General features: G+C 44.7%; 1 protein-coding gene across 1 annotated transcript in view; it reads right to left on the bottom strand.

The window, feature by feature from the left end:
• CALB2 (calbindin 2) overlaps positions 1–27,166 on the bottom strand; it is a 41,770-nt gene that overhangs the window by 13,720 nt on the left and 884 nt on the right. The window contains exons 2-3 of the mRNA XM_048515882.1: positions 5,409–5,485; positions 1,480–1,569 (exon numbers count right to left, since the gene is read on the bottom strand). Coding sequence (XP_048371839.1) covers positions 1,480–1,569; positions 5,409–5,485 — 167 coding nt within the window. The remainder of the gene's footprint in view (positions 1–1,479; positions 1,570–5,408; positions 5,486–27,166) is intronic.

Here is a 27,166-nt window from a genome sequence, read left to right as displayed (position 1 = left end):
CAGAGAAATGCAAGTGCCCAGGCTCAACTGCCTAGCTTTGTTTGATTTACTTAGGCATGTATTTATTTATTGCATTTTCATCTTGCCTTTCCTTCAAGCAGATCAGGATGGGTTATGTGGATCTCCCTCTCAGTTTTTTTCCCCCTCGGAACAACTTTGTAAAGTAGGTCATGGGAAACATGACGAATGGCCCCAGCTCACCCACAGGATTATGAACATTTGAGCTACCCCATCTTGGTAATCCCGCAGTGACACTTAAACCACTGTACCACATGGGTATTTCTTAGCCACATCAACTGCAGTAAAAAGTATCTGGAATTGCTAAGCATGCAACAAGGGCGAGAGGAAAGAGAGATGAAGCTGGAAGTCCTTTTAGACTTATCTAGTTTATTCGTCCACTCATTCACCCAACAAATTGCTGGCAGTCATCTTCAAACCCCTCACCAGCAGTGATGGTAGAGGATCTGTGCAATAGTTATGTTTCTTCCAGAATACTGGAACTTGAAGGCATCCAGCAAAGCTGACGGGCAGCAGAATCATGCCAGACTAAAGGAATATTTCTTTCTACAACAAGTGATTAAAATGTGGAATTTTAAGGGTGTAGTGGTAACCACAGCCATAGATGACTTTAAAAGGGGATTAGAGTTAGATAGATTCATGAAAGACAGCAGTGGTGGGATTCAAATAATTTAACAACTGGCTCTGGTGGTGGGACTCAAATAATTTAACAACTGGTTGTTTACAAGCACCATTTTAACAACCGGTTCTGCCGAAGTGGTGCAAGCCTGCTGAATCCCACCACTAGAAGACAGATCTATTCCTGTCTCCTAACTAAAGGATACCATCACACTGAGAAGCACCACACCTCTGAATACCAGTGCCAAGAGACAACATCAAAGGTTTGGCTTCTGTGGTCTGTTGTTAGCCCTCCAGAGGGTCTGGTTAGCCACTGTGTGAGACAGTATGCTGGGCTAGATGGACCAGTGGGCTGACCCAGCATGCCTCTTCTCACACCATGAAGCACATGGGCTACTGCAAAGCTCGCAACTGTAATCTCATAGTTATTGAGATAAATCTCAAAGCTTTCTGAACATTCCTAGCCACAATTTTGAAATTCTCTCCCTGAAAGGCAGAGAAGATCTGCACATCATTAAAGTCTTCCTTCTTCATTGAGCAGATTGCTCAAGCTGGCACAAAATGGCGGGCTCAATCATCAAAAAGGCATGTTCTGCTAATAGACTTCAGATGCACCAAGAATGCCCCTTTATCACAGTAGCAAGCTTAACAGGGCACAGAAGAAAGGTTTCGACAGAAGCGGTGCTTAAAATACTTATTAAAACGCAACCGGAGAATTGCACTTCTTTGCCCTGCAGAAAGATGCGAGTGTCATTTCCACCACACCACACACAGTCACATTTTTTTCTTTTGTTGAGATAGGGTATGGTCCTGGATTTGCACCCCCATGTTTACATAGCTCACCTCGGCCAGTTCAATTCTGCCATCTGCATTCTTATCATATTTTCTCATGAAGTCCTTCATCTTTTCTCCAAAGTTGAGGCTCTTGGATTCCTGCAAAAAGGAAAGAAAGGCAACTTGTCTGTTATTTGTGCAGAAGAACTTCCTATAGAGGAATCTTCCCACTTTAGTTGCATAAGTGTTCAAAAAATGTATTCAGGGTGCCCATCTGAGAGCCAGCATGGTGTAGTGGTTAAGAGCAGATGCACTCTAATCTGGAGAACTAGGTTTGATTCCCCGCTCTGCCACTTGAGCTGTGGAGGCTTTATGGTGAACCAAATTAGTTTGTGCACTTCCACACAGGCCAGCTAGGTGACCCTGGGCTAGTCATAGTTCTTTGGAGCTCTCTCAGCCCCACCCACCACACAGGGTGTTTGTTGTGTGTGGTGGCGCACATGTTTTCCCCCTCCCAAACTTACTGCACCACAGATCAGAGAAGCCACACAAGGAAAGCGTACCAGACCAATATGTGTTTGACTTCCTCCCAGTTTTCCGCTCCTCCCTACCTTCTCCCACCCATGCAGGAGCAGTTCTACCCACTGCTCTGCCAGCATTTCCGGCAGGAGCAATAAATTGTTAAAATGACTAAAGAAAAGAAAAAGGCAGCAATCAACCTTTTGACCCAGAAGCAGGGGGCAGGCAAAGTGGTGACTGGGCTCAGAGAAATGAGTGGGCCGCTTCCTTGCAAGTAAACTGAAAACTAGGGAAGGCCCCCTTCAAAACAAACAGCTTTGAGGTAAGCACTGCATGAATAAAGGGCCCTTAGCATACACATGAATAGCTGAGTGGGTGCTTCACCGTCTCTTGCCTGTATTGCAGCCAGCAATGGTGACTACAAGAACAGCAATGTGCCTAAAATGGGATTTGAATTGCTGTGCTACAGCAGGCTTCCCGGGTTCCTGTGGGACTTCTGGCGTTCCTCTGGGGAGTTTTAGCCACAGCTCCCCCAGCATCACAACCCAGCTTGTTTCCTAGTCTGATCCTTTTTTTGTTTCCTGGATATGTTCTTGGTTTACAAACAGAGGCACACCAAACAAGAGCGGGTACATCTTAGTGGAGATGGAAAGTGCCACCAGCTTGCAGTCAACTTATGACTCTGTAGGGTTTCAAAGGCAAGAGATGCTCAGATGTGGTTTGCCATTGTCTGCCTCTGCTTAGCAACCCTAGAGTTACTTGGTGGTCTCCCATCCAAATACTAATGTGGGCTGACCCTGCTTTGCTTCTGAGATCTGATGATATTAGGCTAGTCTGAGCTGTCCAGATCAGTGTGGTGTATCTTGAGATGGTGTTAAACAAGTGATTTCCCCAAAGGCCTAATGCGTCAGATTAAAGAATGTCACAGTATCCTTGTACAAAAAGTAAAAATTGGTCCCCTTTATGAGGAGATTAACTTCTGAGCAGCCATTGAATACACAGCATACATTACCCAACCACCGCCCGAGTCTAAACATTAACACTTTCAAGTTAACAGCAAAATAATTTCACTAACACACCAAGCATAGACCACACCAAGCATAGAAAAACCTATGAACTAAGCCACAGATCAGATGATTATATGCCAATTCCTGAATGTCATACAAGTGATTCTGTAGTGTTTTTATTTTGTAAACTTAACGAATGAGCGAAGAGAATGACGTGCTATTTGGTGCACAGATGAATAAGATATGGAGATTCGTCTAGAAATGGGGACGATGTTACTCCCTTGAAAAACTTTCCCATTCACACAAAATACCCCATATAGACCACAAGCATTATGCCTGTTTCTCCTGCTCTTTTACACACAGACACACACCAAGCATCCCATTCCGATCCCATCTTTCTCTCAGTAATAACACCCCATTCAGCGATCCATTTCTTTCTTTTCACCCCTGCTATCCCTTTCACACGCACCATCCGTTTTCCTTCTTTTGCCTTCCTCCGTGTTGTTGCACAAGCAAAGCACTGCAGTGTTGGCTACAGACAGCTTGGTTCCCTGAGGCAATGTCACCACCACCTTGAATGCCTCTCTCACTACCCCTGGGAGCTGCGGTGGTTAACCCTCTTTATCCTCTCCCGCCACCCTCTTTAAAAATACTTCAGTAACCACAAATGTACAGAAGGGTTTCTGATTTTTTTGTGAAATGCCTTCCACGCAATTATTTTGTTTGCGCCCATCCAAATCTACTTCCTAAGATGATGGCCTCAGTTGACCTAGTGATAGAGCTGGCCGGCCCTGATCACATTTCACTCTTCTTTTTTATATATTTGTTTTCATCTGTTTTCTTTTACAAATGCATCTGCTGCAGCTGCTTTTTCAAAGAGAACAGCATGAGTTGAGATGAGCACTATAACTCTTTCCTGCCTTGCTCTTTTCTTGCAAAAAAGTTACTTTTATCCCATTGCAGAAGACTTTTTCTTCACACCCTCTTTCAAAGAGAACGTAGGTGAGGATATTAGGAAATTGACACATTTCCTGTCTCTGCTACTCTCTCAGGTGCTTGTTCTGCCTCTCACCACTTCTTTACCTTTCCACACAGTCTTATTCTTTCTGGGTGATGGGAGAAAACGGGGGGGGGGGGGGGCAACAGCAGCCTAATGACTGGCAGGAACATGTTATGAATTGTGGTCCTCCAGGAGAAGTTTGGGGACTGGGTCCAAAGTCTAGAAGGTTGGTCCAGGGTCAGTCTCATGGGCAGCCTCTCCCCTCACTTCTTTGTCCTTGAGAGCCAGCGTGATGTAGTGGCTAACAGCCGGTGCATTCTAATCTGGAGAACCGGGTTTGATTCCCTGCTCTGCCTCTTGAGCTGTGGAGGCATATCTGGAGAACCAGATTAGTTTGTGCACTCCCACACCTCCCAGCTGGGTGACCTTGTCACAGCTCCTAAGTCACAATTCTTTGACTTTGGAGCTCTCTCAGCCCCACCCACCTCACAGGATGTTTGTTGTGGGGGGGGGGGGCAGGGATAGGAGATTGTAAGCCCCTTTGAGACTCCTTACAGGAAAGAAAGGGGGGATATAAATCCAAAGTCTTCTTCTTCTTGCACTCCCATTTAGTGTTATTTCGGGCTTCTTCTTGGTATGAGGAAACTCTGCATGCTGTGGGTTGAAGTGCTGTATAGATTATTGATCTACTCAAAGGACAACTCCTTTGAGGTGAATGAGAGCCACGAGCCATATTTTGCCAGCTGCTGGTCTCACTCATGTATGGCTGCCAAATCTGGGTTGGAAAATGCCTGGAAATTTGTTCATGGAGTTTGGAGAGGGAAGAGCCTTAGTAGGGTATAATGCTGCAGAGTCCATTCTCCAAAGCAACTATATTCTCCGGGGGAACTGATATTTGTAGTACAGAGATCAGTGGTAATTTTGGAGATTTCCTGGCTTCAGCTGGAGATTGGCAACCCAAGTGCCATCCCAGAAGTGGTTGGGCCAGCCCAATTGAGAACATGTGAGCGGGGGGAGCTGATCAGCTGGGCTCTGCCTCTGTGCTAGCTCCTCAGTTCTAGTAACTTGACTATTGTGAAAGGAGCCGGTTTTGTTGGAGTGGCTACTGCTGTGGATTAATGCCCCCATACATTTATTGTGTTGGGTTTCATCCTGGCTATAACATGACCAAGCCGCTTGCTTTGGATCCTGCTATTCTAGCTTCCTGCTGGGGTGGGGGTGGGGGGGCTGAGTTAGTTGGACTCAACCTAATTTTCCCCAATCCAATGGTACGGTGTCTGAAGGAAGCCAGTGTGTTAAGATCTGATGGATGAGAAATACTAAGAAGTCCAGGATTGCAAGAGGTTGTAGGCAGCTGAAGTCAGCTTCGCTTACAGTATGACTTCCGTACTTTACTGGAAAGTACATCTATTGAATGCATAAAAGGATAAGAAGTTGAAGACAAAAAAGGGAAAGGGAAAAATGCTACTTACCACTCCAGCGCCCTTCCTAGCACTCTCCAACTCTTGGAAGAAGTTTTCCAGCTCTTTCCCTTCAATATAACCATTTCCTGAAAGAAGAAAAATGATATGAATCAAGGAGGGTGTAAGTTCTCAATGGTTCCGATGAAGGCTTCCAGCTGTGAAAAGTTAGGATGGTGGCAAATCTACATTTGTTCTGTTCCTTGTAGAGTTTTTTTTTTAACCAGAAGCTTTTCCTGGATTCTGTTCCTTCAGATGATCTAGCACAGGGGTAGGGAACCTGCGGCTCTCCAGATGTTCAGGAACTACAATTCCCATCAGCCCCTACCAGCATGGCCAATTGGCCATGCTGACAGAGGCTGATGGGAATTGTAGTTCCTGAACATCTGGAGAGCCGCAGGTTCCCTACCCCTGATTCTAGCATGTATGAATGTTCTGGCCCAGATGCCATTTCCAGCAGAAAACAAAAATCTCAGCTAGAGTGATATACCCAAGAAGGTCATTTCAGCAGTAGCCATGTTGGTCTGCAGTAGAACAGCTATACTTGAGTCTGGTAGCACCTTCAAGACAAACAAGACTGTTTTTGCTGGGGGGGGGGGGATAAGCTTTCAAGAGTCAAAGCAGATTTCTAGCAAAGATATCTAACAAATGGAGGTTTGCCTTTCAAAGGCTTGCTCCCCTCCCCCCCAACTTGTTGGTCTCTAGTGAACTTTTAAAAAGTTGATAAATAAGTTGGACACCCCTGCTGTAGGCTATTAAGGGCCCATTTGTGTGGTTGCTTTTATCTGACTATATATACAGTGGAACCTCGGTTTTCATTGCCTTCTGTTTTCATCAGTTTCAGTTTTCATCAATTTTTTCAGTGAAAAATTTGTCTGGGTTTTCAGCGATTTGCAGTAAGGTGCAGGGGTTTGTGGAGAAAAATCACCTGGACAAAGCTATTGAGGGCCGTGTCTGCAACTTGTTTAATGACAATGTCTTGCCCCATTTCAGACAAATCTTAAAGAGGCATCAGAAACAGACCTCTTTGGACAGCTTTCTGGTGTGACATTGGTCCACTGGCTCTGAAGCTGGTCCTAGTGTTATTGTTTGTTACTGTTTTCAGCATTAAACACAATGTTTATTCACTAAAAATGTGTTTTTGGTATGTTTTTTGGAGTGCCTAGAACGAATTAATTGGATTTACATTGATTCCTAGGGAAAAGTTTGCCTCGGTTTTCATTGGTTTCGGTTTTCATCAATTCTTTTCTGACGGATTACCAACGAAAACCGAGGTTCCACTATATCTGAATCAATTTTTATTATTTTCATAATTTTTATAATTGAACCTGTTAGCCCTATATGTGAACTCAGTCTTGACCTTTTTGGTACTTCTATGAACTCTTCAACTTTTCCCACCTTTTTTTCTTTGTTCCTTCTGGAGAGCAGTTGTAACCCTACCTGGCAGTGACATGGGAAATTTCCCTTTAAATTATGCAATGGCCAATCTGCACCTGCTCAGCTGGCAGCAATTATATGCATATTGTGGCCTCAGCAGCTATGTCTTTGAGGGTTCTTTGCATACTTATTGATATATCCTTTCTTCTTTGAAGTGAGTCCAGTAACTCTCCAGTCTGACACCATGAAGAGCTGACAACGTCTGGATACCACATTGAGGTAAAAGTGAAACAATCCTATTTTCCCCTTCCAGTCTTCAGCCTGCTGTTGCTCCATTTACCTGTATTACTATGAGGGCCACATAAACTACCTAGTGCCTCCCCAAAATTCACCCTCACCAGATCCTGCTCTCAAAATCTCCTGGTATTTTTCAACCCAGAATTGGCAACTGTACCCTCATCAGAAGTGGAATGTTCAGTGAACAAGGAGAGTATTTTCTGCTGTGGCTCCTATACTATCTCAGGGAAATCTCTGGCCTCCCCTCTTTCAGCCATGCCGTTAAAACAGTTTTGTTTAGATGTATGTCTGGAGAAAGACATAGGTACACTGTAGTGTATTCTGACTGCTGTGCCTTTTTGTGGTTTAGTTGTAATGTTTTGAAATCCCTTTAACTTACAAAGTTTTTAAAGTAGGTAGAACTATGAGAGAAAAGCAAGAAAACATAAAAACAGAATAACCATAGTATCAGGAAGTCAGCAATAAAGGTAACGAGGGGCATAGCTGCCTAAATCAATGCCCAGGGTAAGCACAACAGTTCACCCCATCCCCAAACTCTATGTGGAATTCAGGGGCGGGGTGCACCTGTTCCACACGGGATTCAGCTGGGTTGAGCTTTAAAATGTAGGCTTTAGAGCCTGCAGTTTAAGCTTGACCCAACCAGGCTGCATCCAGCATCAAACTAAGTGCTGGGTCTCATAGGTTTTATCCTACTGGCTCCCCGCAAGCTCCACCTGATCTTCAGAGGTTGAACTTAAGGGGCAGAGCCAGCATTATAAAGCTGGAGCTGGTCAGACTTAGTGCTTAATTTGAGGCTGGGCTCAGCCTGGCTGGGTTGAGCTTTAACTGCAGGCTCGAAGCCTATTCAAACGGTGCCCGGGACTCTAGCACCCTTGCTGCCCCCCTTGTTACATCACTGCGGGTAACTTCCTGTCCTTAAGGCAAGCTGTACCCAGTCTACAAATGCTCAGTTATACAGAAACAACTTCAGTTTCTTCAAAGAAGGAAGGAGGAACCAGGAAGGGCAGAGGCTCTAGCTCAGTAGTAGAGCATCTGCTTGGCATGTAGAAGATTACAATTTTGATCCTCAGCATTTCCAGTTAAAAGGATCAGGTAGAAGGTGATGTGAAAGACCACTGCCTGAGATCCAGGCGAGCCACTGCCAGACCAAATAGTCTGATTCCCTATGAAGCCACATCATGCGTTCAATGCAATGAGGGAGATGAATGAACCTTTCATTGAAGAGAATTCCATGATAATTTTTTGGCTCTGGAAAAGTCCTGCTCCTTTGGATGCCTTGTATTTGCTGTGGCATAAGGACTAGTTCACGCATACAGACAAAATGTGGTGTGTGATGCCATTCCAGACTGCGGATGGTAGATTTCATTCTTCAGTTCTTGTTCTGTGCAAACATCTGTCCACAAATATGGAATTACCACAGCAGGGAGAAGGGGTTCTTCTAGCCTGGCTTTTTGGTTGCTATGCCGGCGCTCTGTTTGCAAGGAGTTTGCCATGTTAGAGTGCACTTAAAAATATGATCAGCAGTTTGCAGTACATTCTATCACCTTGGCACACAGCCAGGCTCATCCTGGAGTGAATCAAGCCTGATACCCATTAAAAATGATTAGAAGGGAATTAAAGGAGATTGATAATAGATGAGCTGGGACAATGGAAGAAAGAGAATTTTTAAAATTAGTAAGAAAAAGCAGTGAGGAATGAGTGGCCAAGCAGGTGAATAATTGGATAGGGATTCAAATAATGGTGTGTCATAATTTTCTCAGAAGGTACAGGATACAATGACCGAATTTCTCCAGTGCTCCTAATCTGTGAACTTGATATGTTCCCTCTGTGCAAGCTCTGAAATATTTTTGGCTCCCTAAAGCAGTGCCAGTGAGACCGTGTCCTTTCAAGACCTCAATATTAACATCTTGGTTACCAGAAGTATCCTTTGATCTCTCGGCATCTGTTTCCAAATCCCATGGTTTCAGCACAGCATATTTCATGCTGGGATTTTCTAGTGCTTTGGAATATTCATTTTTCTCTAGAAAAACTGGGCTGTCATGGCCATACCCCTGAACAAACAACAAACAAATAATTTGCACAAAAAAATGGCTAACAGTACAGAGACTGAATAATGTAACAGTTTACTGGATTATCAAGTACATAATCTCTTGTGGTTCACATTGTTTATCTAGTAAACTGTTTCATTGTTTAGTCTTTGAACTGCTAACCATTCTTTGTGTAAATCATTTGTTGTATATGAGTTGCACAACCCCCCTCTTTGTATTTGTGTACAATTTGGACACACTCTTATACAGCTTTAGTTGGCTTAAGCCCTGTAGAAATTGAGTTACCTGATATCAAAACATGAGATTCTCCTTGCTTGCAGAACAACATTAGTTGGTGAAATAAACGTTTTTAAAAATGCCTTGGTGATAACTGAGCGTGCTTATTGCCCTCTTGGTGGCATACAATGTATGGGAAAGTTGAGCGAATGGGAGTTGGTGGGTTCTAAAGAGAAGGGGCAAAGGTCAAAACAGTTAACTGTGTCCCAGAGGGAGAGGAATAAGGGCCAGAGGTTGCACGCCATGGTTTTACCCTCTGTAGTCTGGCATGCTATAAGCTTCTAAGGGCTCTGATCATTCTGAAGCTAGAAGCGCCTGCAAGAGATTAATTTGGATTGGGAGAAAAGCATTTAATCGTACACAAACTCTTTCAGCTGCAGTTGGGGGCAGAACCCCTTATGGCGCATCGTATCTTGGAATGAGGGAGCTGAAATGCTTATTGGGGGATATATATTGACAGGTGATTTCTCCCTGGTTCCTCTCCCCTCAATTCTTCTGTGCAGGATAGAGAGGGATAGATAAAGATGCCTCTCTACTGCCTTGGATGACTTCATTTTAGGGCTAATGCGCAGCTCTCTCTGCAGCTAGTTGGACTCTACTGCCGAAATCTATGGCTTGGTGAGCAGGAAATAGAGTTGCCAATGTCCAGGCGCAACTGTGGCATTCTCTCAGAATTACCTCTCCAGTCTACAAAGACCAGTTCTCCTGAGGAAACATCAGTTTCAAAGGGTGGACGCTATGGCATTTTACCCTGCTAAACTCCCTGCCCCCCCAGATTCTATCCCCAAGTATCAAGGAATTCCCCAACTTGTATTTAGTTACCCGAGCAGATAACGATCCATACCAGGAACTCTGTTTCGTTCAATTGTATCATAGAAACGGGGAGGATGATTTTAATTCCAGCATTATATTTAAAGGTAAAGGTATCCCCTGTGCAAGCACTGGGTCATTACTGACCCATGGAGTAACATCACATCACAATGTTTACTAGGCAGACTATGGTCTGTACTGCACGGCACAAAAGAGATGTCTGGAGGACATTTTAAAAAGAGGTGACTTCTTTTTACTCCTGATGCCCAAAATAAGATGTCCTGAGGACATCTTTTTTAAAAAAACCTGCCTCTCATGTTTGTTCCAGACAGCACAGACGTCAGAGGAGAAAAGAGGTTTTTTTCTTGCTGCACAGAAAAGTGGTCTTCAAAGAGCAGGACTACCCAGTAGGATCGAACTCTGAGCAGAGCTTCATCGGCAGTACTGTAGCTTACCACTATGGCTCATTCCGCACACGCAGAATAATCCACTTTCAAACTGCTTTCAGTGCTCTTTCAAGCTGTGCGGAATAGGAAAATCCACTTGCAAACAGTTGTGAAAGTGGTTTGAAAGCGCATTATTTTGTGTGTGCGGAAGGGGCCTATGTTTCATGGGGGTCCTTTTGCAGTACTGCACCATAGCTAATGGGTGCTGTGAGATGCAGAAGAATCAGTAAGGTGTTATTTTATCTGTCCTTATCCTGATGTCAAATAACCATTAAGACAACAAAAGACTCTGTGCCAGAGCCTGAACTAACACCCAGTAGATATGGTGGTAGATAATCAGCTCGATAATCTGGATAGTCAGCCTTTTAACTAGAGGTTTTTAGTTGGTTTTACAATCTGCTTCTAGCCTGAGGACTGTTATGAGGGTTATTTAGGCTGCCAAATATCTTAGGTTTCTGGGTTTTTATGTGCTTTTTATGCTTCTTAGTTTTATTGGCTGGTTTTTCATGGTTGTTAATTTTAATATGATTTTGTTTTTTAAGTTATGAACCACCTGGAGTAGGTCTCTGAACAGGCGGCCTTTTAAAAAGTTTTAAAGAACAAATAAATAAGTTTTAAAGAACAAATAAATAAACTTAATCCAATAATACCTGCTTTGCCTGAATACTAACTCAGATAGACACAGAGCATTTTAAAGATTTCTGAGAGTCTCCCAGAGTTGGACATTTCATTTGAGTACACACACTCCACTTATTCTTGCTCTATCCTGAGTAAATAGAATTTTTCCTCCATTGGACTCCCCCTCCCCAATACAGGGCATTTTCCCACTTACCTTCTGCCCCGCGCTACTGTAGGCAAGTAGCGCAGGGTCCCCCGGCACTCCCCACTACAGGGGCGGCGACAACGCAGCCGCCCCGACCCTGCCGCTGTTGTGCCCCCTCAGCGTGCATCATTCCTGGTGCTCTTCCAAATGGCGCCTTTGGATAACCCCGCGTCGTGGGGAAGCCCGGGCATGCGCCAGAAATGACGTGTACTGAGAGCAGCGCGGGGCATACGGGGGTCGTGGCAAGTAGGGAAATGCCCTTTAAAAAAAACTATCCTTGTTTGACACCTTTTTAGATGTTACCCTTGGGGGGTGAATCCAATTGTGCTAGCTTTATCAGTTGTCCTCTGGTGGTGGTCGAAGTCCCACCTGAGCTACACAGCCTCCTTGCACTTTTTAGTGAAGTGGTAAGGGAAAAATGGGGGAATAATGTCACATGATGTGGCAACATCATTTCCAGGTGAAAACTCAGAAGTGACACCACCACTGTAAGGAAGTTCCCAATCTTTTAAGGTCTTTAGAAATTGGAAGAATTCCTAGAGCCTTTAGCAGTGGTCTCGTTTCCCATGCCACACCCCCAGAAGCTTCTGGCAACCCTAATTACTTTGCATACCAGGAGCATGCGTCACTCATGATTCTCCCCATATGTATGGTTGTGATTTTGGATGTATAAGGAAATACATGTATTTTAAATCTTTGTTATCTATGCATATGGAATACTCCATGTTTCATGGAGTTGTCCCCATATGCCTGGGGACAACTAATCTGCTCACATGGGGTGGTGGTGCAAAATTGGTCCCCCATGGGACCAGAAGCCTTCCCCCTTGTCTGACTTGGGCCTTTGTCGGCCCCACCCACATCGCAACGACGTGGGTGGGGCCAAGGGAGCCCCAAGTCAGACGAGGTTTCCTTCAGGCAGGCAGCCTTCCCAAGGCCCTGGGGAGAGCAGGAGCCAGGGAGGCCCCTCCGCGATGGGTGGGAGCAGAGCTCCGCAACCCGCAAGGGGTGCCCAGATGAAGTTTTGTCCCCGGGTGCCATTTCCCCTCCCCCCCATACGCCTCCAGTTCAGACATACTGATTATGGAAAATACACATGCTTCACTATTCAGACAAAATGGCAACCATGCATCTTGGGAGCATAGTAAGTAGCACACGCTCCCAGATGCCATTGGATTCCCCAACAGTAAAGTCTGAACAGGTCTCCAGTTGGCACACTTTTGTCTTATATCCTTTCCTCCAGCCAGGATATCAGCCAAGTGGGAGGAGGAAGAAGGTAACAAGCTTGTGTGTTGCTCAAAAGGGGCAATAAGAACTGAAACAGCCCAGTCAGTCGAGTCATATCCGAAGTCCTAAAATTACCCCTGGTCGTGGGATTATGTTTTTGCCGCCCAGGGAAAGGCTCTGACCTTTCTATGTATTGGAACAAGGTGGGTCTGATCCACCTTATAGGGAAGGTCCAAGTGTGTCTCCATGGCATGGGCGGTTGCCACTCTCCCTCTTTCTTCCCCGGAGAACTGGTGTCTCTAGCCAGTGACCCTGTTGCATTATGGGAAAACCCAGGCATCATTCCAATTGCTTGCTTGAACCTAAAATGAAATTCAATACGAATCCTATTTGTGAGGGCAGCGAGGAGGATAATAGAAATGGGAACAGTTCATGAAAACAAAATGGAGAAGCTCCATCAATGCCACTATTTAGCCAGTTCAAAATTAAAGCCATTACCAAGTGCCAGAAACAATGGCTATAAATCAAAATAATGCAATATTGAATTATTCTTTCTTTTTTGGTTCTGCCTTAGTGCACAATCGCAAACTTCAAACCTTGCTGGCCTGAGATCTGTATAACTCAGGTATAATGCAGACTCAGAAGAAACTGCACTTTCCACTTTGTTGACCAAATTCCAGTACAGTTCAGAGCACTTATTTGCATCTTGTATGTTTCTGGATTGTTTCTTATAAGGCCTGGTTCACACATGCAAAGGGATGAGTTGTAGATGACTGGCAGTCCCCTGAGGGGGTAGAATAGTATGCCTCCCTTCCAGCTTTGAATGTGTTTTTACATTTCTCAAAAACTCCATGCAAGTTGAAAACTAGCAATGCAGAGGAAACCCCCCCCCCCCAGTTGTGCTGGCTTTCTAATTATAAGGAGTTTTTAATACAGGGGAATCTCCCCAAATATGACCCTCTATGACCCTTGGCTTGCAATCCATTCTTGAACCAAGTTTAAATGTTCCTTTTGCATTTCAATTATCATGCAGATGTCATTGTTTAAGAAAATGTTTGAAAGCTGGCTAATGGTTTAGAATCACCATTTTAAAATAAACTGGGCATCTGGGAACTTAGATATGAGCTTGAAACTGAAACTGCTTGTTGGGGTGGATTCAGAGCAGAGGTGTATCTGCCAGAGGGACGGGGGGGTATCAATTGACCTGGGTGCCACCCATTGGATCACGTGAGGGGCGCAAAATTGCCCCCACGCCCCTCCCACAGAAAGGTGCCTCTGCCCGGGCAAGGAGCCTGCTGCAAGCCCTCCAGGCGCCCCTTGGCCCGACTCCATTAGGCTGCCTGGGACCGCCACTGCCTTCCTCTGCCAGCTGAGGGGGTGGGGCTTGGGGGTGGGGGGGGTACGCGCTTGAGGAGGTTTTGCCCCAGGCTCCATTTTCTCCCGGTATGCCTCTGATTCAGATGGAGTTAATGGATGGTGGGTTCTATGGGACAGGCAAGCTGTTAAGCAAGCAGTATTCAAAACATGGTTGGATAACCGGAAGCTAAAGGGGAGGGAGATTAAAAATGTTTGTGGGGGGAAATGGTTCTAAGGCCAGCCTTTTGTGGGGCAGGACTGAATTGTTAAATGGGGAATGGGGTGTCAGGTGGGGAAGGAAATGAAGCTGAATAAATGAGGAAGAGACTTGGAAAACAAGAAGGTGGAATATAATTGTAATAATCAATCATATCCCGCATGTTGTTACTGGATGATGCAGCTGAAAATAGGACTGTCCTTTATAAAACAGGATGAATGGCTGTTCGGAGAAAATGACAGGCGAATGCTGAGGCTGCCCTTTCTGGGCTTCAGACAAAGACCCATTAGCCAAAGTTTTGAGCTTCTGTCCTCCATGCTTGTTTGTCTGTTTAAACCCAGAGCACCCTTGGACAGATAGAGAATGGCTGCTTAGTCCTTTCTGCTCAGGTTATTTTTTCAGCTCAATGGCACCTACCCACCGTTGCTTTTTCACCCTCAAGGGGAGAGATAAAAGTGACCAGTGGTGGGATTCATCCGGTTCGCACCCCTTTGGCAGAACCGGTTGTTAAAATGGTGCTTGTAAACAACCAGTTTTATGGAGGAGAAGTCGATCTATGGCTACCAATCTTGATCCTCCTTGATCTGAGATTGCAAATGCCTTAGCAGATCAGGTGCTCAGGAGCAGCAGCAGCAGAAGGCCATTGCGTCCACATCCTGCATGTGAGCTCCCCAAGGCACCTGGTGGGCCACTGTAAGTAGCAGAGTGCTGGACTAGATGGACTCTGGTCTGATCCAGCAGGCTTGTTCTTATGTTCTCAGTTATTAAATTATTTGAATCCCACCACTGGATGTGACCCACTGAAATAGAAAATCCTAATTTTAAGTAAATGCTTACAGGGTCTGAACTTGCTGAGACTGACAGGAAAAGAGTCCTTGGGTTTGCAAAAAGGTAAATGTAGTCCCCTGTTCAAGTACCAGGTCATTACCGACGGATAGGGTGACGTTACATCAAATCTTGACATTTACTAGGCTGACTTTGTTTTTGGGGTTTGCTGTTGCCTTCCCCAGTCATCTACACTTCACACCCAGCCAGATACCTGAAACTGACTTCTGTTGGCATCAAATGAAGGTTGTGAGCAGAGCTTTGACTGCAGATCACCACTCTGTGCCACGGGGCTTGGTAAACTTGTAGCTCACAGAAAATGTCAGCCCAGTGTGCTGCAGCAGTGAAAAAGACAAATTTTGTGCTGGAGATTATTAGGAAAGAGTTTGAAAATGGAACAGCCAATATTATAATGCCCCTGCATAGATCTATGATGTGACTTCATTTGGAATGCTATGTGCGGTTCTGGTTACAATATCTCAAAAAAGAACCTTGCAGAGCTGGAAAATGTAAATGTGAGGGGGCAACCAGGATGACTAAGGGGAGAGAGAGTGGACAGAGATAACTTTTTTCTCCCGCTTCCAAAATACTAGAACCGAAGGGCATCCAGAGAAGTTGGTGGACAATAGATTCAGGACAGGCAGATTCATAGCGGATAGGTCTGTCATTGGTAGTAGATGTGGTAACTGAAGGGAACCTCCACATCCTCTGGCAATAAACCTTTGAAAATTAGTGCCAGGGGGCAACATCAAGGCAAAGCTTTGGCCTCTATGTCCTCTTGCTGACCCTCCAGTTTAAGTGGCTGGCACAGTGTGAGAGAGGATACTGGACTAAAAGGACCAGTGGTCTGATCCAGCAGGGCTCTTCTTACATTCGTGGACAATCTTCTGCTCGCCAAATTTGAAGCGAAACATTTGTGTGCGAGGTTACCAACTGGCCAGGAGAAAAATGTCCTGTCCCTTTAATAAAGGTTTAACATTCAGAAATGGAGGTGTCGAAGGGTTTTTTTTATAGCACAGAGCTAAATAACCTCCTGATGATTGCTGCAGATCAAACCAATATGCATGGGACAGCTAGAGGGGCCAGTTTAAAAGCACTGAAGGGATATTCTCCCTTGCCCAGCAATTTGCCCTGCAGGCACCGAATTCCTGGATTCCTATTAACTAAAGTGAGGTTGAAGGATGTGTATATGTAGAGGGGGCTTGGATCCCCCTCTTGTAAGCTTGTTAATTGGTGTTGTTGGTGGCGGCAGTAATGCTAGGCTAAAGAAGAGGTCTGCCTCTTATAGGCTGTTTACCTAGCCTGGGATGGAGGAGAACTGTGTTTTCTCAAAACAAGTTGCATCATTTAATTGGTCCCTGATAGCTCCGAATTAATCAAAGGAGGTTTTACCAGCATGTTCCTCTGGGAACATGTTCCTCTGTTCCTTGACCAGCATGTTCCTCTGTTCCTTGACTGTTGAGAAAACTCAGCAATGAAGGAATAAGAGGGGAAGTCCTCCTATGGATTAAAAACTGGTTGAGGAACAGGAAACAAAGGGTGGGTATAAATGGGAAGTTCTCACAATGGAGAGATGTAGGGAGTGGTGTCCCCCATTTGGGGATCTGTATTGGGACCAGTGCTCTTTAACCTATTCATAAATGACCTGGAAGTAGGGGTGGGTAGCGTGGTGGCCAAGTTTGCAGATGATACCAAATTATGTAGGATGGTGAGAACCACAAAGGATTGCTTGAGAAGAGCTCCAAAGCGGACCTTGATAAATTAGGTGGGAGTGGGCTCCAAGAAATGGCAAATGCAGTTCAATAGTAGCAAAATGTAAAGTGATGCACATAGGGGCAAAAAAAATCCAAACTTCACACTTACATGCTACAGGGGCCAGTGCTATCAGTCACAGACCAGGAAAGGGATTTAGGCGTCTTAGTTGATAGTTCCATGGGAATGTCAACTCAATGCATGGCAGCTGTAAAAAAGGCAAAACTCTAAGTGCTGGGGATAATAATTAGGAAAGGAGTTGATAATAAAACTGCAAGGATTGTCATGCCCTTATATAAAGCCGTGCATGAGATGCTGACCGCACTTGGAGTACTGTAAGTTCTGAAGTTCTAGTCGCCCACATCTCAAAAAGGATATTGAAGAGATAGAAAAAAAGTACAGAGAAGGGCAACCTTGGCGGAAGGATGATTGAGGGGCTGGAGCACCTTCCTTATGGAGGGAGAGGCGCTGCAGCGTTTGGGACCTCTTTTAGTTTGGAGAGAAGACGTCTGAGGGGGATATGATTGGGGAGCTCATATAAAATTATGCATGGGGTAGAAAATGTTGACACAGAGAGAAATTTTTCTCTCTTTTTCTCACAATCTACTAGAACCAGAGAGGGCATTCATTGAAAATGCTGGGGGGAAGAATTAGGACTAATAAAAGGAAACACTTCTTCACGCAACGTGTGATTGGTGTTTGGAATATGCTGCCACAGGAGGTGGTGATGGCCACTAACCTGGATAGCTTTAAAAAGGGCTTGGACAGATTTATGGAGGAGAAGTCGATCTATGGCTACCAATCTTGATTCGCCTTGATCTGAGATTGCAAATGCCTTAGCAGACCAGGTGCTCGGGAGCAGCAGCAGCAGCAGAAGGCCATTGCTTTCACCTCCTGCATGTGAGCTCCCAAAGGCACCTGGTGGGCCACTGCGAGTAGCAGAGTGCTGGACTAGATGGACTCTGGTCTGATCCAGCAGGCTAGTTCTTATGTTCTTATGTTCTTATGTTCTTATGAACAGCGAGAGAGAGTTTCTCAGAATAAATCTGAAAACAGAAAAGGGGCCATCGATTTGGAAGGAAGGTGGGATGGGAATAGAAAGATAGGCTCATCATTCTTTCCTCATGTTACTCATTTGATTCTGCCAGAAGGGCAGAAGGAATGGTTTTTCCCTGCTTTTTCAATGCAATGGATAGGCAAAGGGGGTATTCTAATCCAGAGTGATAGAAGTTGGCTACTACACCTGCTGCACTGAGTGAGAGATGGGAGAACAGACTGCCCCATGCTAGGCTGTGTGGGTGTGGGCGGACACTTCTGATGGTTTCCATGCTTAAAAACCAAAGATGGGTTGAAGAAAAGTTCTGATACCAGACCTTTGACTGCTCTAGCAAAGAGCAGCATTAAACATGCAGCCCCCCCCCCCCCCAGAATACCAAAGTAGATGTGTTTGGGGAGATCTGCGATCAGAATATCTTGAAATTAGTTTCTCTCTCTTTCTCCAGCTCCCCCCTTTCTTTCATGAAGCAGTAGTGGAGGCTGTTCATTTGATGGCATTTGGCCCTTTTCACTGGTACCATTCCTTGATTAAATGTTCCTCTGAAGCTGCCAATCCCATTCCCTCTACCCCACCCCATCTTTCAGGAACTAATAAGAGTGTCACTGGAGGGGAAAGTTGTTGAGGAATAGCTGTATTATTTATTTGTTGGTCTGCTTGCAACATTGAAGAGGCAGTATATAAGAGACCTATTTGAGTTGGTTCAAGAATAAAACAAGGAAACGGATACAGACATAAAATCATTAATGTTAACCTGTATAAATCTCACTAATAAACCCCCAGGAATGTATTTGGCAGCCTAAAATGATACTTATGACAGAAGCAGATTGTAAAAGCAGTTTAAGAGACAAATAACAAGTTATGAAGGTAAAAAAAGGATTTTTGGCCTGGCACCTGAAACAGAGCAGGGTTGGTTCCAGGCAAGCCTCAGGCAGGTGAGCGTTCCACAGCTGCAGTGCCATCACTGAAAACGCCCCATCTCTGGTCACCTCCTGCCTCACTTCTGCAGCTGGGAGTGCAGAGAGCAGAGCTTATGCAGAAGATTTTAGCTGGCAGCAAGGACAATACACCCTGCTCCAAACCATTTAGAGCCTTGTAGGTAAGAGGAAAGCACTATTTCTGGGTTAAAGATATAGTTGGCTCAACTTTGACTCCATCTCCCATCCTTCTGAGGCTGGTAAAGCCAGCCTCAGTACCCAGCTTGCTGGGAGTGAAGCGTAGACAACTGGGGACTGCAGTGGCAAACTACCCCATCAACAGTCTGCCTAGTAAACATCATGATGTCACATCACCTCATGGTTCAGTAATGACCTGGTGCTTGCCCAGGGGACTACCTTTATCTATGCTGCTTCATAATGTTGTTCTTAAAGTGACTCACAGGCAGTACAAACCCACTGAAGACCTGGTTGTTGTGGGTTTTCCAGGCTGTGTGGCCGGTGTCTGGTAGATCTTGTTCCTAACATTTTGCCTGCATCTATGGCTGACATCTTCAGAGGTGTATCACAGAGGAAAGTATGTTATACACTGTGTCCAGACTAGTGGACATTTTTTCAAATCTGGCTAAAGGAGCTTTACCTCTCAAAAGCTTATATCTCAAAAATAACCTCCTGATGATTGAGACATTCCACCTAAACATTAGGAAGAACTTCCTGACCGTCAGGGCTGTTCGACAGTGGAATTCACTGCCTTGGAGAGTGGTGGAGTCTCCTTCTTTGGAGGTTTTTAAACAAAGGCTGGATCAGCATATGTCAGGAGTGCTTTGATTGTGAGTTCCTGCATTGCAGGGGGTTGGACTTGATGGCCTTGTGGTCTCTTCCAACGCTTTGATGCCATGATTCTATTAAAAATCTTGTTGGTCTTTAAAGCGATATCGGACTTGAATCTAGCTCTTCTACTGCATACCAACATGGCTATCCTCTGAAATTATTTTTTATGAATGAGATGTATACAACTCCATCAACTTACACGACATTGTGATCTGAAATGTAGTGCAGCTTGCAGGGGTGCCTGATAGTATAGCAACAGAATTACCAACACAGCCAGCATAGTGTAGCCTGAGACACATGACAAGCTCTTACTTTCTGTTGCAAATGAGGTGATGTCACTGACAAGCTGTGGATAATGATAACTTGTCAAAACGATTATATTAATCACAGGTTGGAGAGTCTTGGTTCCCCTGGGAGCCCCTTCTCTGCTTCAGCCCACTCTGAATCACCATAAAATTACACTGCAATAACATATTATTTACTTTGTGTGTGTGTGGGGGGGGGGGGAACACCTCATTTCTGTTTTTTTTTAAGCAGTGCTTTTTCTAAATTAAAAGGTGTGAGTTGCTTTAAGCTCTCTAGCGGATGCATCCCAGACAAAGACTAAAGGGAAAAGCATTCTTCAAGGGTCCCTCCCAGTCATTCCCTGTGGCAATGCCAGACACGGGGCTGCTAGATCCCTGACATAAGATCCCCTCAATGCCAGACCATGGCCCCTTCCACACATGCAAAATAATGCATTTTCAAACCACTTTCACAACTATTTGCAAGTGGATTTTGCTATTCTGCACAGCTTCAAAGTGCACTGAAAGCAGTTTGAAAGTGCATTATTCTGCATGTGCGGAATGAGCCCATGAGTGGCTTGCCAGAGTATTCCAGCTGGAAATAATGTCTTTCCTGTTACAGAGGCTGTCCCTCCTCCCCTGTGATGAGTGTGATTAGTTGTCCAAGGATATTTTTCTTTAAAAACTGTTTTTCAGTCAGTTCACAGTGAGACAGAAAGTTGGCCCATCCAAAACGGCTTTACAAGATAAGTTCAGTCAGGGATCAGTTTTTCTCCTGTGTAAATGGATCCTTGGAAAGGGGAATAGATTTGGTTGGGAACTGATTCATTAAAAGAGTGCAAGGTGAAAGGTGTGGTTGATTCTTTTGTTGCTGTAACCATAGGACCTCTTGGGTGAGGGCTGCTTTCTCCCAAACTTCAGGTGAAAAGGAAGGAGAGTAAACTATTGTAGAACAATTGCAATTATCTCTTGCAGAACGAACACAAGAAGGTAGGAACCAGAATGAGTTTTCCCTCTTTTACCAAGATGGGTGTGTATGTGTAGGTGTGTTCTTCAAAGAGAGATCCTGTAGATCTGGGAGATCTGGCCTTGCCTGTACCTTACATCACTGTGCTCCAGTGCTTTCAGCATCTGTTCCCAGTTTGACACTCGGTATCAGAACCTAGCTGGGAGAAAACACACTTCAAAGAGGAATCAGCCAAGGCTGTGGGGCCATGATCAGCCGGAGAGCAAAATTAATGCCTCTAGCCAATGTATGTTTGTTATGTGTCCTCATGTTGCTTCTGACTTACGGTCCCCCTATGAATTAACAAGCTCTGCAAGATCCTATCATTAATAGACTCTAACTAATGCACTCCAGTTTTATATCTAAACAGACACCCCTGCTTTATACATGAATGGGTGGTCTCTTGCATACTCTCACAGCTACTTTTCCATGCAGTAAAGACATCCAAAAGGTCTTGCACCCTAAGAATGCATGGTCTGATCCATTGTCAATGATTTCTCTTTCATCTCTTAAGTGTGAATATCTTCTTTACTTAAGCCTCAGGCACTATTCCTCCTCCCGCTATCTGCAAGGCGGGGGAGATCTATTGCTGAGAAGAAGCAAAACGGGAGCGTTTCCCTCTGTTTCCCTGAGCTTCTGCATCACTGCCTGCTTGTAATACGGCTGGCCTCCATGCGGGCCAGGGCGTTTACTGCCCTGGCCCCTGCCTGGTGGAACGCTCTTCCTCCAGCAGTTAGGGCCCTGCGGGACCTTGGAGAGTTCCTCAGGGCCTGCAAAACTGTGCTGTTCCACTGGGCTTTGGGGGGGGGGGGGCGCCGCTGAGCCCGCCCCTCTTATTGGCCTGTGCACTGGCTGTGTATTCGACCATCTGCCAGCCCCCTCCCAGGGTTTGATCACTGGGGTATGATGCCAGACGTCTCTTGTTATTAACTATTTATTGAAGGTTACTGCTTCTATAGTTTTAAGGTTTTGTATTATTTTTAACTGGGATTATTCAATTTGTTTTTACTGTGTTTGCTGTTGTTCTGTTGTACACTGCCCTGAGCCCTTCGGGGGTAGGGTGGTTTATCAAACAAACAAACAAACAAACAAACAAATAAATAAGCATGCGCTATCAAAACCTTTGCCACTGTCTCCTGTTGTGCACCAAAAAATCCTAATTGGAAGAATCCTGTTCAGTGGGAAGTTCTGCAAAATGTTTTGATTGGATAACGTCCCTGTCAGTCACATATCGGCTGAAATACTCACTCCCTTTTTGCCTCTCTTACCTCTCACAATCAGGAAAAATAAAACCAGAGAGTGAGATGCCAAAGTAACTGTTTCATTGGGAGACTGAACTGAACATTAGAATTTTTCACTCCTGAACATTAGAATTTTTAAACTATTGCATATTTATATTTACAAATGGGTACTAATGCTAGAGCTTAAGTTCTGATTGCACACCTCTAGATTTCACAGTTCCAGCCTTCTCACTTTCATTTTTGATCTAACTTAGTGTTTTTTTTTATTTAAAGAGAGGTATCAAGGCTCAGGCCAATGAGATATACAAGGGATGATGAAAAGTAATTTATCTGTCTCTCTCATGAATCCCGTAGCTGAAAATACTGATGAACACTGGCCCAAATTAATCCCCAAGTGCCCTGTTACACAGCAATTTATGGAGTGGGCCAACATATTGTGTGGTGTCAAATGTTAAGAAACCACCATACATTGTTCCTGGGTGTTGTGAGCTTTCCAGGCTGTGCGGTCGTGGTCTGGTAGATCTTGTTCCTAATGTTTCGCCTTCATCTGTGGCTGGCATCTTCAGAGGTGTGCACACTTCTCTCTGTGATACACCTCCATGTGATACACCTCTGAAGATGCCAGCCACAGATGCAGGCGAAGCGTTAGGAACAAGATCTACCAGACCCATGGTCATACAGCCCAGAAAACCCACCACAACCCGTTGAATCCGGCCGTGAAAGCCTTCAACAGTACACTGTTCCTGGGATTTCAGCACCCAAGCCAAGCTCTCTTAACTGGAATGAGAACCGTGGTGATGTCCCAGAACATCTTAGGACCTGCCCATGTGGTGGGTTATGGACCAGATCTGGTTTTCAGCACAGACCAAATGCCTGATGGTCTCAAGCTGAATGGAGGGATAGAGGATACAGTTTGGCCTGTGTATGCTTGTTGAAAAGCAGGGTAATTTAGAGGATATAAAGACAGGCACAGAGGCTACCCGTTGCTCATTTTCTCATGTAGGTAGGTAGTATTATCCTTCTGAATGGAATAGGAAAATGTCCAAGATCTGAGACCTCTCCCCCCCCCACCAAGCAAACCCTCCTGCTCACGTGCGAGGAAATTGGGAGTAAGAGAGTTTCAAATAAAACCAGAGCATCTGGAGGGTGTGTATGTGAAGCCCCACTCCTTCCCTTCTTCCTCGAATATGTTTTTCCCCAACTAGGCTAAATACTGGCATTTAGATGGGGTGGGGGAAATTGCTGACTGGCATCTAGATGGGGTGGGGGAAATCACTGTGTAGCCCAGTGATTTGAGGCTGGGGGTTCAAGATTGAACTCTTGTTGCCTAGTCTCTTGTTTTACTCAACATAGACCTGCTTGAAGATCCCAAGAAGAGGGGGACATCTCATGCGTGGCAGTTTGTACCTGCAGGCAAACATTTAAATCATAGAACAGGAATGCTTTTTCCTCTTTACTGGTATTCCTTGGAGGAGGGAATATGACCTCTTGACGACACTTTGACTTTTCACTTTTGACGCATCATTCACTTGCAGTTATCTGAGAGCTTAAACCTATTCATTACTTTGCATCCCCCTCTCCAACATCCAACATTTCCCCCCCTCTATTCTGATCATCATATTTTCTTCTTTGTAACTTCCCAATTGCCAGGGTCAGAGGTTTTTGGGGGAGTGGGATTATGGGCAAGTCACCCTCAAAAGACCCCTTCACCTGGCAAAGGAGAGGTGTGCAATGCAGAGTTCTCTCACCTTGCATCTGCCTTCCTTAGGAGCTCTGTCAGTGGGGAATTATTGCACTACTGGATGACAGTTTGCTGATCTGGCCTTGCCTTACCTTACCTCTCTGCCTCTTGTGGGTTGCCCAACTGCTAGTTCAGTTTTAGATTTACCTAGAACAGCTCCACACACTCCTGGAAGATTACTCTGGTTTAGTTGAGAGAAATGTGTTCCAAATCATAGCACTGGGTATTATCCAAAAAATTGTCAAGCCCAGTTCTTCGCACTTAGATAGGTATCCTTCACCTCTGCCACCACCTCTCACAGAGTAACCTATATAATCTAGTTGAGATTATTACACTGTGTCGCAGGCAGAATCAAACAAGAAGATTACAGAGCAGCCATCTCCTAGAGACATTAACAAAGGGGCGAAGACACATTCTGTGAGAGCCGAAAAGCCACTCAAAGGCAAAGCCACATTCCTCCTTAACATTCCAGTACAATTAGCAGCCTCTGGAAGTGAAGCAAAATGCATCCGCAAATTTGTTCATAATCACATAGTGTTTAGAGTGGTCCATCCCACCCTGACTTTTTTCGCTAGCTGCTATAATTCCAGTGTCCCCTCTAAAGTGACTTCAGAAGGACTGGGCTTGTGCCGCTCCTCGTCTTCATGTGGCTGCTATGGGTCCCGTAAATTATTTATATAAGCACGCCATTTATATCCTGCCTTTTCCACGGTGGGGACCCAAAGCAGCTTACATCATTTACATCTCCATCTGTTTATCCTCATAATAACAACTCTGCGAGACAGGTGGGGCTGACTGGCCCAAGACCACTCAGCAAGCTTCCACAACGGAGCAGGAATTCAAAATGGAGTCTCCCAGGTCGTAGTTTGATACTCTAACCACTTCATCACACTGGCTCTCAAACAGATGTATTTGTGTGAGTTGATAGTCACTATAGCCCGTCTTTTGTTGTTGTCAAACAGATGTGTACCAGGAGTTCCATGTTCAAAATTTAATACTCAGGCATGCTGGATTCCACTTCAACTCAAGACCATGGCAGGGAGAGGAGGCTGAGGCCACCCCCTGTTCCATTTTCATGATGTAAAACAGTTCCAGGAAGCTCTTGTTTGCCCTGGTGGGACAACTTAGATGTACAACTGCATCTACATTTCTTAGGTGATGGAAATAGCAGCTTTCTCAGCTGGGAGAATTAAGGCCCCTCTCTTTACCTACCATAGTTCTGATCTGAATTGGGTTCCTATGTGTCTGACAGTAAAGCTCTGTGTACAAAACTCCCAGACCACTTATTTCAACTGGCCAGATAGGGGATATGAGGATTTTATAATGTGTGAATTGGTCAAACTGAGGACTGGTACAAGTTCTGTTTTAGCGCTGCCTCTAGTCCTGTAATTCTGAGCACCCTGAGATTTCTTGTGACTGTTTGGGGCTGGGAAGGCTACTCGAGCTTGTGTTTTGACTAATAGCCTTGTATGTGGTGGAGTTCTGAAATGTCAAGTGGTTTTACTGTAAACCATTATAATCACTATTTTATAATGTTTACTGTGTTGAGTAAGGCAAAGCAACAATGAGCTGAGCTGGTAAATAAATATACAATTGACCATTCATAATCCCTGAGCCACCCCAGTTTATCCTGAGATTTCTTCAGATACCATCTAAAACCACACAGTTAATTGTAACCAAAACCCATCAAGCACAGTTCATTTCAATTTATTTGCCTGTTTGCTTGCATGTTTAGCTTGCCCCATATCCGAAGGTCTCAGGGTGGGTTACAACACAATTGGCTATTAGTGATTGTCGATTAGCAATAAATAAACTTGGATGAAATCAAGTGCAATTTAATGCTATGAGTCTAGTCTGTCTCCATCTCTGCCCAGATTTGGATCCTCTGGTCCCTAATACACCTCAAACAAAGATTCAAGATTTTGAGATCAGGGACATTGTATATGTAACTCCAAATAACTGAAACAAACTCTTCAAATTACGCAGGGAAATACATTGTAAGGGAAGGTGACTATCCCTGTGCCAGTGTTTTCATCCAATTAGTCTCACAGGAAATTAGTTAGGCAGATGGTGAAGGCAAGGAACCTTTCCAACCACAAAGAGGCACAAGAAAAATTACATAAGTGCCATAAAGTTGCAACTGAATTACGGTGACCCCAGCAAGGGACTTTCAAGGCAAGTGAGAAGCAGAAGTGGTTTGCCATTGCTTTCCTCTGCAATGACTTCCTTGGTGGTCTCTCTGCCAAATACCAACCCTGCTTAGCTTCCAAGATCAAATGAGATCAGGCTATACTATGCTCCCTTCCCTCCTGAGAAAAATCGCGAATTATACATTCAATCAATCTTTTTAATACAGTCATACCCCACAAGTGGTTGTCAATTATTAGAAATTTGCGATTATTTGTCATTCACTCAGAAAAAGATAATCACTGCTGTGTTTCCCCGAAAATATGACAAGGTCTTATATTAATTTTTGCTCCAAAAGATGCATTAGGGCTTATTTTCAGGGGATGTCTTATTTTTTCCATGAACAACATGGTGATTTTGCCCCCCCCCCCCCCCATGTTACTGGGAGTCTGTAGCTAGGGCTTATTTTGGGGGTAGGTCTTATTTTGGGGGAAACAGCGTAAATATTCTTCATATCTTATCCCTCCTTGTCTGGACCCCTGTGAGGCTGCTGCTTCTCACAACTGTTCCAGAGTGTGTTTAACATGACCATGTGCCTCATGTTCTTCTTTCAAATTCTGCTTTTCCTGTGCTCCGCCGCCCCCATTTAGGGCTGAGTTTCTTGATCACATTTGGAGTTCCCCATAGCTTGTGGGCTACCATTGGGACTATTTTCTATGCCAAAAGCATTCCTGGATCACAACACCACAGAGTCACCATCTGTTCCCCTGTTGTGCAGCTGCCTCCTAACTTCTGACTTACCTCAAGTGCAGTTGCTGCTTAGAGACATCAGAGTAACTCTGTAATATCTTCTTGACACAGCAGAGGTTTAGAGATAAAGGGCTCATAGCAATGATACTAGACAGCTGTAGGAACGGCTGTCAACTACAATGACACAAGCTATTGCATGGATCCAAACTCCATAATACAGCAAATGTTACCCATGCTCTGTAGCATTCGACACCATTCCTCTCCTCTGCATCTTCATATTATGATCTGATGTTAAGACAGTGGCCAGTGGCCAGAAGCATGGAGCAGAATGCAAAAGTTTACTTGCATGC

Source organism: Sphaerodactylus townsendi, linkage group LG14, assembly GCF_021028975.2.
Source record: "Sphaerodactylus townsendi isolate TG3544 linkage group LG14, MPM_Stown_v2.3, whole genome shotgun sequence".
Classification (NCBI taxonomy): domain Eukaryota; kingdom Metazoa; phylum Chordata; class Lepidosauria; order Squamata; family Sphaerodactylidae; genus Sphaerodactylus; species Sphaerodactylus townsendi.
The sequence above is the reverse complement of the archived record's forward strand: the minus strand, read 5'-3'. Positions and strand labels throughout refer to the sequence as shown.